This window comes from Ahaetulla prasina, chromosome 5 (genome assembly GCF_028640845.1).
Source record: "Ahaetulla prasina isolate Xishuangbanna chromosome 5, ASM2864084v1, whole genome shotgun sequence".
Lineage (NCBI taxonomy): Eukaryota > Metazoa > Chordata > Lepidosauria > Squamata > Colubridae > Ahaetulla > Ahaetulla prasina.
Window position 1 is genome coordinate 66,767,400 of NC_080543.1, and position 14,540 is coordinate 66,781,939.

Sequence of the window (14,540 nt, forward strand, 5' to 3'; positions counted from 1 at the left end):
CAATCTTCCCCACCTTTTTTGAGGGGGGGGGAGGAATGAAGCTCTTATTCTCTCTTTCTAAAAATTCTTTAAATAGCAAAATTCTATTTCGCAGTGTCTGACCAATGTGAAAGTTTGATGTAGAGGTAAGAAGCTTTAATTCATAACCTTAGCAATAAAATATCTGTTTTCATATCAAAGGATCAAAAAATGTCTGATGAGGAAGCAACTTGTACTAGCAGTGATGATGACAATGAAAAAGTCCACGATGAAAACAAAGATTGTGAAAAAGAAGAGAAAGAACCAGATACAGCAGAATATTACGAAGATCAAGCGATGAGGAGGAACAAAGATGAGGAGGAACAAAGCAGTCTATTATGTGAAAATGAAGAAAAGAATCTTACGAATACGGAAACAACAGAGGTAAATATTTTGTTCATTTTCAGTACTGAATTTATTTGGAATTATAACAGCTACTTTTTGGAAGAATATGTTGTGACCCAGGCCCAAGTAGGTAGTAGTAGACACACTTAGTTCAAAAACAAACAGACTTTATTAGAACAGCTGAGACTTAACTCATTCTCAGCGTAGTCAAAACTAAATCAAAACAAATTGGGTAGATCCAGGAGGGATGTCTGAGAGCCGTCTTGTTGAGATTGTTTGGGATGAGTTTGACCCTGTGGCTCCCGAGGACATGGACAGGTTACTGGGTAGGTTGAATGCCACCACATGTTTACTGGACCTGTGTCCCTCCTGGTTGGTGCTGGCCGCACAGGATGTGACACGAGGCTGGCTCCAGGGGCTTACAAATGCTTCTTTGCAGGAGGGGGTCTTTCCGGCCGCCTTGAAAGAGGCGGTGGTGAGGCCTCTCCTCAAGAAGCCTTCCCTGGACCCAGCTGTGTTAGGTAACTATCGTCCGGTCTCCAACCCGCCGCGCGAAGGTTGTAGAGAGTGTGGTGGCATGTCAGCTACCCCGGTACCTGGAGGAAACCGTCTATCTAGACCCGTTCCAGTCCGGTTTCCGGCCCGGTTACAGCACTGAGACAGCTTTGGTCGCGTTGGTGGATGATCTCTGGAGGGCCAGGGACAGGGGTTATTCCTCTGCCTTGGTCCTATTAGACCTCTCAGCGGCTTTTGATACCATCGACCATGGTATCCTGCTGCACCGGTTGGAGGGATTGGGAGTGGGAAGCACCGTTTATCGGTGGTTCTCCTCCTATCTCTCCGATCGGTCGCAGACGGTGTTGACGGGAGGGCAGAGGTCGGCCCCGAGGCGCCTCACTTGTGGGGTGCCTCAGGGGTCGATCCTCTCGCCCCTCTTGTTCAACATCTATATGAAGCCGCTGGGTGAGATCATCAGTGGTTTCGGTGTGAGGTACCAGCTGTACGCTGACGACACTCAGCTGTACTTTTCCACACCGGACCACCCCAGCGAAGCTATCGAGGTGTTGTCCCGGTGTCTGGAAGCCGTACGGGTCTGGATGGGGAGAAACAGGCTCAAGCTCAATCCCTCCAAGACGGAGTGGCTGCAGCCTCGGCTGACTGTTGGGGGCAAGTCATTGGCCCCAATGGAGAGGGTACGCAACTTGGGCGTTCTCCTGGATGGACAGCTGTCTTTCGAAGATCATTTGACGGCCGTCTCCACGAGAGCTTTTCACCAGGTTCGCCTGGTTCGCCAGTTGCGCCCCTTTCTAGACCGGGATGCCTTATGCATGGTCACTCATGCTCTCGTGACATCTCGTCTGGACTACTGCAATGCTCTCTACATGGGGCTCCCCTTGAGGAGCACCCGGAGACTCCAGGTAGTTCAGAATGCGGCTGCGCGGGTGATAGAGGGAGCCCCTCGTGGCTCCCATGTGACACCTCTCCTGCGCAGACTGCACTGGCTGCCTGTGGTTTTTCGGGTGCGCTTCAAGGTTTTGGTAATGATCTTTAAAGCGCTCCATGGCATAGGGCCGGGTTACTTACGGGACCGTCTGCTGCCTCCGAATGCCTCCCACCGGCCCGTGCGCTCTCACAGGGAGGGACTCCTCAGGGTGCCGTCAGCTAGGCAGTGCCGACTGGCGATGCCCAGGGGAAGGGCCTTTTCTGTGGGGGCTCCCACCCTCTGGAATGAGCTTCCCCCAGGACTTCGTCAATTTCCTGACCTTCGGACCTTCCGCCGCGAGCTTAAGACATATCTATTTATTTGCGCAGGACTGGACTAGATTTTTAAATTTTAATTGTTTAAATTTTAGATTTGGTTTTAAATTGGGTTTTATTATTTATATGTCTATTTTAAATATTTGGCCTATTTAATAAGTTTTTTAGATTAATGTTTTACTTTGTATATTTATGTTGTTTTTATATGGCTGTACACCGCCCTGAGTCCCTAGGGAGATAGGGCAGTATAAAAATATGAATAAATAAATAAATAAATAAATAAATAAATTCTTAATAAGACTTGTTTTATCATCAACCTTGGTCTATTTCTTGGCAAAAGTTTCAAAGCAGAAGACGGCGACAAGAAATAAATGCAGCAAGACAAGGACCAAGTCAATGTTGTTTTCCAACAAAGAGCCCAAACGCCATTGCTGGTCTTTTAAGCCTTATGGGAGGGGTCAATCATCTCTTGGCCCTATTCCCGAGTCATCCTCTTTGCTTTAGCTGCTCTTGCCTTCTGGCAGCTCTTCTCATGCGTGCATTAGGAACAGGCTCTTCCTGTTCCTCTGCCTCACTACTTCAGCCTCTGGAGGCTCTGGAGTCCACACATCACTCCCAGATGGCCCTGGCCCCATCTCTGCCTCCGACGCAGAGTCCTCATCCGGATCTTCCCCAGCGTCCAGGACTGGCCCATGTTCTTCCTCAGCCACATCGCTATACGACTCCGCTGCCAGCTCTGCAGGCTGCCAGCGGACCATAACAGAATAATATAGACCACAGTGTAAGATATTTTTATTGTTTAATGCATGAGAAGGTTCATGATACAAAAGTTGTAATATGTCTTTAAACAAAATTGCCAATACTTATTTCTAAATGTTCTCACTGTAATTATTTACATAGTTGCCTATATTTAAACTTCTATAAACTTCATCATGAATCTAATTCTTAAGGATTTCTTATCTACAGTCTTATGGGCTTCTATGAACTGCTTTTTTTCTTCCCCCATTTATAGATAGGCTTGAATTTCCAACATTTATAAATTATTAGGGTTAGCTATCCCCACTTTTGACTGTTTGATTGTGGATTATGGAGACACTCTGCAGCCTGAGTTCTAGCCACCCTTTAGCCAATGTTTAACCTAGATTTTACAGCATACGGTTTTCAATAAATTTAGCATAAACGTCTATGAAAAGGAACACATAATTGTTGTGATAATATTTAAAGTGGTAAGGGTGTAGTGTAAAATGGTATAACTGGAAAAATGCTAAAATACATATTTGACTTCCTCATAGAATACTGTGCAACTTGCTTAATGTATGAAAATTGTATCTTTGTCTGAAGGTTGAAAGAATGCTGTTATTATTTCCATTTTCAAAGGGATAGGTAGCTAAAATGAATGCAAAGATACCCAAAAAATAGTTTGTTAATTAGGCCTGTACCTTAACAGGCATGAAAGATACATGAAAGATACAAAAGATGATAATAGGCAAAATTAGCAAGTGCAATGCAGCTTTAAACTGAGCAGGGAATAGTGTGATGGATGTGTTTATGTACTTATGTATAGTAAAAAAAAGAATAAGTTTACAAATTCTTGGAGGTATTTTGCTTGTTTTTTCTTTCAGAAAGATAAACCTATTCCAGATAATAGCCCAGTTAAACAAGGTAAAAGACAATTCACTTTTCTCTTTTTAATTTTCATTCTTTCGTTTTTCTATAAATATTTATTAGTTCTGTTCAAAGGATATTGTTTCTACAAGCATTCTGCTCAAAATGTCTGTTTCTAGAAGTATTCATAGCTCTTTCCAGGTTGATAATGGTTATATCAGCCTCTTCTGTGAAGGCTTCTGCTGTTCCAATTTATTAGCTAAGCTTTCACAATGTTCTGATACGGTCACAGCAATTGCATTCAGATGAGAAAGTTTGATGACTACTGTCAAAGAATAGTTCAGGACCTTACTGGAAAGGCTATTTGTAATATTTTTCCTTTTTTGTAGGAATTTCCTATAATCTGTTGTTTCTAAGCATTTAAGCAAATATTTGACATAAGCATCTGACATCCAAGTGAAAAGTAAATCAAAACTAGCAGACTAAAAATCCATATAATAAAATAAAAATTCTTGAGGTTTGGATGTACAATTTGTGCTTTACTAAATACCTAATTAGCTACCGTACTTTTTGGAGTATAAGATACACTCCCCCACCCCAAAAGAGGGTGGAAATGTTGATGCGTCTTATACACCGAATATAGCCATTTTTGGCCTTCTGAACCCCCACTCCGCATGTCCTGTTTTTGCCAAAAACAGGCCCTTTTTTTTTGCAAAACCTGGGCCTGCAGAGGGTTTGGGAGGCCTGCAGAGTACTCCTGGGGGCTGGGGAGGGCAAAAACGTGATGTGTGTGGAGTTTGGGAGACCAAAAATGGGCCCGTTTTTGCCCTCCCCAACCCCCAGGAGCACTCTGCAGGCCTCCCAAACCCTCTGCAGGCCCAGGTTTTGCAAAAAATGGGACCTGCTGAGGGTTTGGGAGGCCTGCAGACTGCTCCTGGGGGCCGGGGAGGGCAAAAACATTTTTTTCTTGTTTACCTGTTCAAAATCTTGGTGCGTCTTATACTCTGGTGTGTCTTATAGTCCGAAAAACATGATAAATAATTAACCACTTGAAAATTGTGACTGAAGCAACTTGAACATATTTTAAAATGGTGGCTGATTTATTGTATTATTTTTAGCATATGAGAATGCTGAAATTCATACAGAGAATAATTCTTCACAAGCAACTACAGACAATCAAGATAGAACATCTGGAAGACTACTAGATAAGGCAAAAAGGGTAAAACTAAGATATGATCATTTGCAACAATATCAAAAAAGAAAAATATTTCCATATTTGACATACATATCTAGAGCTTCAAAATGGCCCATGTGCCCCAATATAATTTTATATGTTTTGGGTTGTGATCTAGATCAGTGATGGCTAACCTTTTTGCAATTTTGTACTTGGTCATGCTTGTTGAGAACCTGTGAGCAGGTATCCACAGCATGCAGTCTTCCTTGCCAATTTTCCACCGACTTTCTAGGGAGGCTAGCAGAGAAAATTGCAAATACTGATCATATGATCACAGGGAATTTGGCAACCAATCATAAATTAGGGGCCTCTAGTGGCTCAGACTGGTAAGACAGTCTGTTATTAACAGCAGCTGCTTGCAATTACTGCAGGTTCAAGTCCCACCAGGCCCAAGGTTGACTCAGCCTTCCATCCTTTATAAGGTAGGTAAAATGAGGACCCAGATTGTTGGGGGCAATAAGTTGACTTTGTATATAATATACAAAAGGATGAAGACTATTGCTTGACATAGTGTAAGCCGCCCTGAGTCTTCGGAGAAGGGCGGGATATAAATGCAAATAAAAAAAAAATGTGAATAGGATGCTAAATTCCCATATCACAACCACATACATGATGAACAGAAGGTCTTTACAAACTGTAAAGCAGCCTTTCTGAGCTGTCATAATTTTCAATGGTTGTTAAACAACCAACTGTAAATTGAGGATTTCCTGTATTTGTTCAGTAAACCTTTAAGACTTTTTAAAGTCTATTAGGTTTGAACTACTCATGGATTTATACCATTTTCAACATATCTAATCTGTATTTTGATTACATTTACAGACCCCAACAGAGAGAGGCATCTAAAGCTCTACTGAATTTGTCACTGTTGTTATATAATATCAGTCAACCAGAATAGAGCTGGAAGGGACCTTTGAGATCTTCTAGTCGAGCCCCTGCTCAAGCAGAACACCCTATACTAGTGATGGTTAACCTTTTTGCTGTCGCGTGCCAAAAACAGGGGGAATGCAGGGGGGTTGTATGCGCGCGTGCCCACACCCATAATTCAATGTGCTCCACCACCACGCATGTGTGCATGACCCCCCGGCGCTCTCCTCGCTTTTAACACGCGATGGCTCGGTGGGCCCGGTAGGCCTGTTTTTCACCCTCCAGAGGGCATTTTCACTCTCCCCAGGTTCCTAGAAAGCCTCTGGAGCCTGGGGAGAATGAAAAATGGGCCTTCCGGTCCCACAGGAGGCCCTCTGTAGGCCAGAAACAGCCTGTTTCCCGACTTCCGGTGGGCCCAGAAGGCCCGAAAATCAGTTTTTTCTATAATGTTCTGATTTTCCAATAAAAACATTGAAATTGAAATATGCAGTTCCATAATACAGTATGACAAATGTATGCATGTTTGAAAAAAATTAAATGAACAATATGACCTGGTTATATCAAATATGAATTTCTAAGATACTTGGGCATTTCACAAACTTTTACAAAGTGCTCTAGATTTCCATAGCCAAGTTATTTCCTAACTTGGGCCAAGTTATTTCCTAATTTGGGCATTTTGAATGGAATGGAAAAGAAAGAATTTAATCAAATTAGAAAACAATGGATATGATAATTTAACAATCAAAGAGCTACAAGAGCTAGTTTGAAAGCAAAGTAAGCTGCTGTGACATAATTCTATTTATGTTAGCAAAATACTTTGCACTCTATTTGAACGTTGTAAACAAAACATCTGTTACCAATTATAATGTGGTTGCATAACAGTTTGTTACAATAATTCTTCCGCGACTTTAGTCATTTATCCTACTTCTGCTGGCTTTAGTAGTAGTTAAATGGCTAAAATCTGAAATATAGTGCAAGTTTATTTGGAAATAAATCCTTGGAATTCAGTGGAATGTTCTTTAGAATATATGATCCAAATTGCAGATCTAATATATTCTTAATTCATACTATTTATAAATAGCATCTTCAGGCTGCCTTCTTTTTTACTATTTTAAATAGTGTTTCTTTATATTATTCATTTGTTTCAGGATTGTTTATTATTATATGCTTTGTTGTTTTCTTTTTGTGTTTTAGTTTCCTTTTTTTAAAAGAAGGTCTATGAAGCAGAAAAACACACATAGTTGTGATGAAAGCAAACAGGAAAACCTACCTCGAAGTGAACAAGATATAGGAAATCAAGCCAGTGTATCTGCTGAAATGAGTAAAGATGAAAACCAGAACCATACTGGGGAAAATCAAAGGGGATCACCATCAATATATCAGAACAGAAAGTTCTCCTCTACATGTATAATTCTTTAGTAATGAAAATATAAGGCTTGTATATATGTGAGGTCTTACAAGCAAATATTGCAGTTTATACATGGAAACAATAATGGCATCTAGGTAATGATTACAATTTTTTCATAAAATTTAGCATTTGGGGACTGACCTAGATTAACTTGGACAAATATTTATTTGTATTCATAATTTTACTATTGCCGCAAAATGGGAAATAAAGTCTTATTGATCTGTTGTGGCCTTAACTTTCAGTGATTTAATAAAATATATTTTTGTACATCAGAAGTTGGAATAAGGATTGTGGTTTTTTTTCCTAAAAAGCTACAACTTCATGTGTACTCTTTTGGTTAGAAATAGGCAGAGGAATAACTAACGAAAGTGTTTATTCTTTGTAGTCTTACCTTTAGAAGGAAACGTTTGCAAACTATAAAACCTTAAGATAATTTAGCAAATTCTTACTAAAGTACTGGATATTAAAGTAACGTGTAAGTAATGGTTTCTATGATCCAGTGAAAGTATTTAACTCTTGGTATCACATTAACATGATGGAGCTCTGTTCCATCATGAATTACTGTACAATAACACTGGTTTGTCCGTCTCTGTAATCTGGAAATTTAAAACAGAATACTGGTACATACCTTTGAAGGCAATAGTCAAAAGCATAGGATTCCCTAATTGTACAGTCTTAGATACAATCTGTTTTGGAACGTTTTCCATTCAAATCCATTGCACTGCATAGTCCTAATTTGTATAAGCTAGGCTTACAAATATCCCAGCAAAAGTGTTTTCACATATGGGGGTAACTTCTCAAGATGCTGGTTCATTTTCTGCCTGATGGCCTCATCTGTTCAAGGCATAGAGAAATTGTGAAACAAGGATTTTGTGCAAGATGAAGCCAGAAATGCTGACTTCTTCAATTGCCTGTCTGGTGAATGAATGATGACTGGGTTCCAAGGGACAGGACAATCCTCTTCACATCAACTAGCCTGCAAAGCCAAATGAATTGGATCTGTCTGTGGAGATTCTCAGTCATGCAGATAATTGTCTCAAAGGTGATTTTCCAAAGGCAACTGGACTTTTTTTCCTTGAGAAAGAAGAAAACGTTTTGCTTCTCATCCAAGAAGCTTGGGAGTAATGGAAGTAAAATATGATCCTCCAGCCTGCCCCCCCCCCGCCCCGCCCCCACCACCAATCCTGCAGAACTAATCCTTCCATTGCTCCCACCATCCTTGCAGAATTGATGAAGCTTCTTGGATGAGAAGTGAAATGACTTTTTCTTCAAGGAAAAAATAGTCCAGTTGCCTTTTGAAAAAGTACCTTTGAGAGAACTGTATCTGGTTTTTCTCCCTTGGCTTATCCAATCAGTGCCCTCTTTTTCACAATGGCCACTTAGATACTCTGGAGTGTGGAGGTTAAAAGTATGCTTCCAGTGTTGTTTCCCAGTAAAGGTGCCAGAGAAAAGCACACTACAACGTTCTCGTGAACATTGTAGATGGTGCTCTGTTCTTTACAGCCACAGCTCTGGAATGTGCACCTTGGAACGACAATAGAGAGGAATTTAAAAATAAACATTCTGCAGTGGTCCCAAGCCTGTCAAAGCAGACAGAGTTGGGGTTTGCAGTCTCTGTTGTCTGCCCAGGCTGTAACCGCAGAAGGTTGGAAGAGTTGCCGCGGTAGGAGCCCCAAGGCAGACTGCTCGGGCTGCTTTGCGTCGGGGCAGAAGGCGCTTAAGTTTCCTACCAACTTAATGGAGGTCTCCAGCTTTTTCCAGCCATTTCCTCCACAGCCTCTCTTCGGGAATTAAAGAGTCAGCAAGAGAAAGGAGAAAAAAGTATTTGGAACTGCGTAGTGAAGATTTTATTAAACTTTTGTGTGAGATCAGAAAAAACGCCGACACTCAATGTGCGAACAGGCGCTACCCCCTCTGGGAGAACGGGCTGGAAGCAACTTGCCTGTACCCTCGGAAGGCACCTACGGCGTCCCTCCTCAATCTCCCTGCAACTATCCAGGGGTTTTGGGAGACGCGGGGCGAAAAGGGAGGATTACAGTGCGTTTCGCCGGCGGGAAGAGGACGCAGGGGAGGAGTTTCCACAGAGCGCCCCACAGCTTGCTTGGCGAAGGGATCTGTCTCTCTCCCGCCCCATTGCTCCCGCCTTTCACTCGGGCGAGCCTTGGAGCAGCAGGGACCCAACTTCTCAGCCGCCGAGGATCATGACGGGGACTTCGGTATGCTTGGCAATTCTGCTGGCGGTGGGCTCGCGCTTCAGCCTTGCGTACCAAGGTAGGAGTGTGGCTGGGGACGACAGGGGAGGGGAGGAGACTCCTGCGGTCCGAAAAGGAGCTCTTGACACTGTGAAATAGCTACCGCGCTTCGATCGCTGCCACTTCTGGAATGTGGAAGCGGGTTTCGAATTGTGTGGCGTCTGCTCGGGAAAAAAATATGCACCCATCGTGGGATTGTCATACTCTCGCATTGGGAGCATCTGATATTTCCGGAGCGAAAGAAGGCATAGTTGTGGAAGGCGCTTGGAAGCGTTCTAAATCCCTAGAAGGCATTTCTATAAATACAAATGCTCCTTTTATTTTTTATTTTATTTTATTTATTTTGTCACAACATCATACAAAAAGATTATATAGTATATACACATATAAACATATATAGGAAGAAGAAAAGAAAAACAATAGGACAGGAACGGTAGGCACGTTTGTGCGCTTATGCACGCCCCTTATGGTCCTCTTAGGAATGGTCAACTATCGAGCCAAATTGGCATTTGCGCAACGCGAGCATTGTAAGCGCTGGCTCTTGTCAGTGGTCATGCCAGTACTACTGAGATGCCAGCTCTGGTAAACCATATGCAAAAACAGTTGGCCAATCAGGAGAATGCAGTGCTGGCTCTTGTTCGATGAATGAGACATAGGTAGGTACCTTTTCTCCAGCGGCAATCGCATCTCTGTCTATAAGGGACACAGTATTAAAATATTGACACTCAGGAATATATATATATATATATATATATATATATATATATATATATATATATATATATATATATATATATATATATATATATATATATATATATATATATATATATATAGGGTTTGGCTGTGCTCTGATTGGATGGGGGGGTGTTCAGTTTGGGTGGGGGGGGCTTGGTTGTGCTCAGGTTAGTCTGAGTTGCAGTGGGATTTGAGTTGGTGAGCTGCATTGCTGTTGTTTGGCTTCGTGGTCGAGCTACATCTTCATGATGGGTGTCAGTCTGCTGCATGTATGGATTGGAGGGGTTTGAAATGGCTAATGATGCAGCTGCGGTCTGGCTTCTGGTCCATGGTCGTGCTTCATCATCGGTGTGGGTTTGACTGTAAACACCAGCCTGAAGATGATGAATGAAACTTCGTCGAAACGTCGCCAAGACACTTCCAATTTTACACGGGAGAAAACCCGAACAACCAAAGACCTACATACAAACACCAGTGAAAACCTCAGAAAACAAATATATATATATGCTCAACAGTTAATCATGATCTATGTCTGTAACTCAACTTAAGTTTCTGCACTTAATCTTGAAAGCCATGAGGGGGGGTGTTCTCAGTGGAATATTATTGCTGTACTATGAATACAGTAAAGTAACTTGTGAGAATTGTGTCTTACTAGACTGTGAACTTATATTTTAAATCTCATCTCAGAAAATTTAATTTGGTATACTATCATATGTCATAATGATGCATACAAGCATGTTACCATGCAGAGAACTAAGCAAATGTGTGTATATGTGTGTGAAAGTATCATATATTGTAAAGTTCACAATTCCATTGCTTCTTCATTCAGAAAAGTTGTAGCATTTTGATATAGTATACACATCCAGTATAGGATTGTTTGGTTCAAACAGATGTGTCTGAATAGATTATTGTACTATAAATGGATTTAAAGTAATAGCTGAATAAAAGTTATTAACATTTTTAAGATCAGAATAATAATAATAAAGTTCCTATCAAGTCATAATCTTGCAGAGTGAATTTAATAAAATCACTGTAAATTAACCTTTATTCTATACAGTTAACATTAAAAGTACAGGTCATCCCTGACTTACAACCACAATTGAACCAAAAATTTCGGTTGCTGAGCTTTGTTCCATTTTTATCTTTTCTTGACATAAGTGAATAAGTTAAGTGAATAATTGCAGTTGTTAAGTTAGTAACATGGTTGTTAGGTGAATCTGGCTTCCCACTGACTTTTCTTGTCAGAAGATTGCAAAAGGTAATCACATGACCCCAGGACACTGCAACTATTATAAATTGCCTTTACTCAATTGCCAAGCATCTGAATTTTGATCACATGACCATGGGGATGCTTCAACAGTCATGTTAAAAATTGTGATAAGTCACTTTTTTCAGTGCCATTGTAGTTTTGAATGTAGTTTTGTTTGAACTAAACAAACTGCAAGTCGAGGACTACCTGTATATACACAAAGGATTTGTTTAGTAATCTTAAAAATTGTCCTTCACTCAAGAAGGTTTCAGTGTGTAAAATGTTAAAACAATACTGATATTAAATCTAGTTCCAACAAAAACTGAATGGAAAGATGAACAAGATAATACAATAAGTGCTGTGTTTTCTAAAAATGCTAAACAAACTCATTCCGTCAAGTTCTATAATTATGAATCTGTGTCCTGGTTTCACTGCTGATCAGTCAGCATCTCATGTAGTTTGATTTTCTTTTTGCTTACCAGTAACCAGGATTACATCAAATCCTTCTTTGTTATTGATCTGGGCATATGTTATATAAATCTGGCACAAACTTCAAACTTCCTGTGCTGTAGCTTCTGCAGGAAGTTGAAAGGCTTACTGGGGACTTAATTTAACACTTTTTAAAAAGAAGCAAGAAGAGGAAGAGGAAGAGGGGAGGAGGACCAGAAGAAGAGGAGGAGGAGGAGGAAGGAGAAGGAGAAGGAGAAGGAGAAGAAGAAAGGCAAAACACCAAACTCTAGCATAAACTTTAATTTTAAATAAACCTCAAGGCATTTTCAGAAAATAAGACGACGTGGAGACAGAAGCACAGTGATTCATTTAATTCATTCAATAGATATTTTGTAAAAAGATAAACAACCTGCCCCAGTTGCTATTTTTGTCTTTTTGTTTGAGTTCTTGATATGAATCAATACCCATGTAAGGTCTTTTTGTGCCTAGAAATGTTTTATTCATTGCTCAGGTTCTTAATTTGTTAAAACTGCCTAATTCTATAAGGACTCTGAGTGACTTACAATATATGCAATACAAAAGTTAAAATTAGGCTTAAACAGTATTTACCTAAAAGAAAAGGACTAATGGAAACCAAGGAGGGTGGGAGCCATACCTATCTCCAGTAGGATGCAGCTTCAGAAGGCAGTGGCCGTGACAGAGAAGGCATGCTTTCTTTGTCCCGTTAGATCACATTTAATGGAGGTCATTGGATGGCAGAAATAACTGGAGACAGGTAATCTTTCAAGTAACTGGGCCCCATGAGTATAAATATATCACATTAAGGGCATTTCTTAGTTCATTTCTTAGTTCATTTTTAAACTTTGAATGTTGTCCTTGAAACCTTCCATGGAAAAACTGTGCTACATTATTGAAGTGGTACAAATGCTCCAGTAAGCAAGTTAGTAAATATGTAAGTATAAATACATATATACATAAACAATACACAATGAAAGCAGCTAGCAGAGTACTTTACTTTACTTTACTTTATTGTCATTGCACATAGTACAACGAAATTAAATGCTGCCTTCAATGTATATTATAACTATAAAAATAAAAACACAAATATGCATTCTTTACATTCTATATAATTGAAATTGAAAACCCAATATTGAACTATACCGTAGAATTCAATATGGTTATTGCCTTGGGATAGAAGCTGTTTTTCAGCCTAGTTGTCCTTGTTTTTATTATCCTGTATTGTCTGCCAAATGGTAATAGTTCAAAAAAATGGGTGCCCAGGATGAGATGGATCTTTAAGAATGTTTTGAACTTTCTTAAGGCAGCGGCAGCTGTAAAGCTCTTCCAAAGAGGGAGAGGGCAACCAATGATCCTCTGGGCAATGACGTTAACCCTCTGGAGTGCTGTCCTATCTGCCACTGTGCAATTGGCAAACCATACACAGATGCAGTAATTTAAAATATTCTCTATGGTGCAGCAGTAGAAGGCCACCAGCAGTTTTTCAGTTTTTTAAAGTCCCTGTGTAGCATATACCTTTAAAATTAATATACAGGTATATTAAAAGATCTGAGAAAATGAACTTATCTTTGCCGCCCAGAAATAAGACAATAAAACCAGGGCTAGGAATATGTCAGTGGGGAGGAAATACCACAATTGGGAGCTGCCATTGAGAAGCCAGATTGGAAGATTTTTCAGAGCAGCTTCTCTAAAGATGATCTTCAGAACAGGTAGGAATATACCAAAGAGACATTTCTTCTTATGCTTTAGTTCATGTAAAACTAAAACGCATGAAAGGTCCAAGTACAATTTGGAAACAGAGGATATATATGAAACAATAATAGAGACTTTTAAAAGCTGTTCAGTATTGCTAGAACAACTAAGTCTACTTAAGTTAAATAGCTGAAAAGACTTTTAATAGATATGTTGCAGTCTTGGACTCATATTTGTACAAGTGTTGCTTAATGAAAAATCTTTGCTTAAGTACGTTGTTACTGGAAGCCATAATGCTAACCAATTAAATAATCTTAAGCCAATTTGTCCATGTACTTTTTATGTTTGGCTGGATTCAACTATTGTCTAGCCAGGGAAGATAATGAAAACACATTTTCACTGTTTAATAATTTACGTTCCATTCTTATCAACTAACTGAAGACAATAGCATTTGGTGCTCTCAAATTCTCATATTTGCTATTCTGATAGTTAAGCTAATTTAAAAATAAATCGTTAAAATAAAAACAACTCTATTGCAGTTTTCTGTACTTCTATACATTATAATTAATTATCCAAATCCAACAGAGGCACAACAATTTCTGAATGTCATAATTCTGGAAAAAACAAATGCAAGAGCAGGATCAAATATATATTGTATCTTGCCAATATAGCAATTACATTGTCCCCACAGTTTAAAGTCTGGATAAAACTTTGCAAATATAGAACAAATTATAGAATTTATGAGACATTGATATGGTAGTCAGACTGAAATGCCTTTACTCACTGAAAGATAATAGCTACTTCTCTTAGCCCACCATGAAATACATGTGAATAAGGCCTGGTGATTCCATGTAATATGCTTAGTATGAAAATGTGTGCAAATGTGAGTAGTTTTGTAGAATAACACTG

The 14,540-nt window shown here is 39.9% G+C and overlaps 2 protein-coding genes across 7 annotated transcripts in view; both read left to right on the forward strand.

Moving 5' to 3' along the window:
• Window positions 1–7,456, forward strand: part of RPGR (retinitis pigmentosa GTPase regulator) — a 139,565-nt gene extending 132,109 nt beyond the window's left edge. The window contains exons 15-18 of one of the 3 annotated variants that reach the window (XM_058186589.1): window positions 181–402; window positions 3,744–3,783; window positions 4,845–4,945; window positions 7,019–7,456. In XM_058186589.1, coding sequence (XP_058042572.1) covers window positions 181–402; window positions 3,744–3,783; window positions 4,845–4,945; window positions 7,019–7,243 — 588 coding nt within the window. In that variant the 3' untranslated portion in view covers window positions 7,244–7,456. The other 2 variants (XM_058186591.1, XM_058186588.1) reach the window with 2 other exon arrangements.
• Window positions 7,457–8,969: 1,513 nt separating this feature from the next.
• Window positions 8,970–14,540, forward strand: part of SRPX (sushi repeat containing protein X-linked) — a 149,114-nt gene continuing 143,543 nt past the window's right edge. The window contains exon 1 of one of the 4 annotated variants that reach the window (XM_058184458.1): window positions 8,970–9,503. In XM_058184458.1, coding sequence (XP_058040441.1) covers window positions 9,434–9,503 — 70 coding nt within the window. In that variant the 5' untranslated portion in view covers window positions 8,970–9,433. The remainder of the gene's footprint in view (window positions 9,504–14,540) is intronic. The other 3 variants (XM_058184457.1, XM_058184455.1, XM_058184456.1) reach the window with 3 other exon arrangements.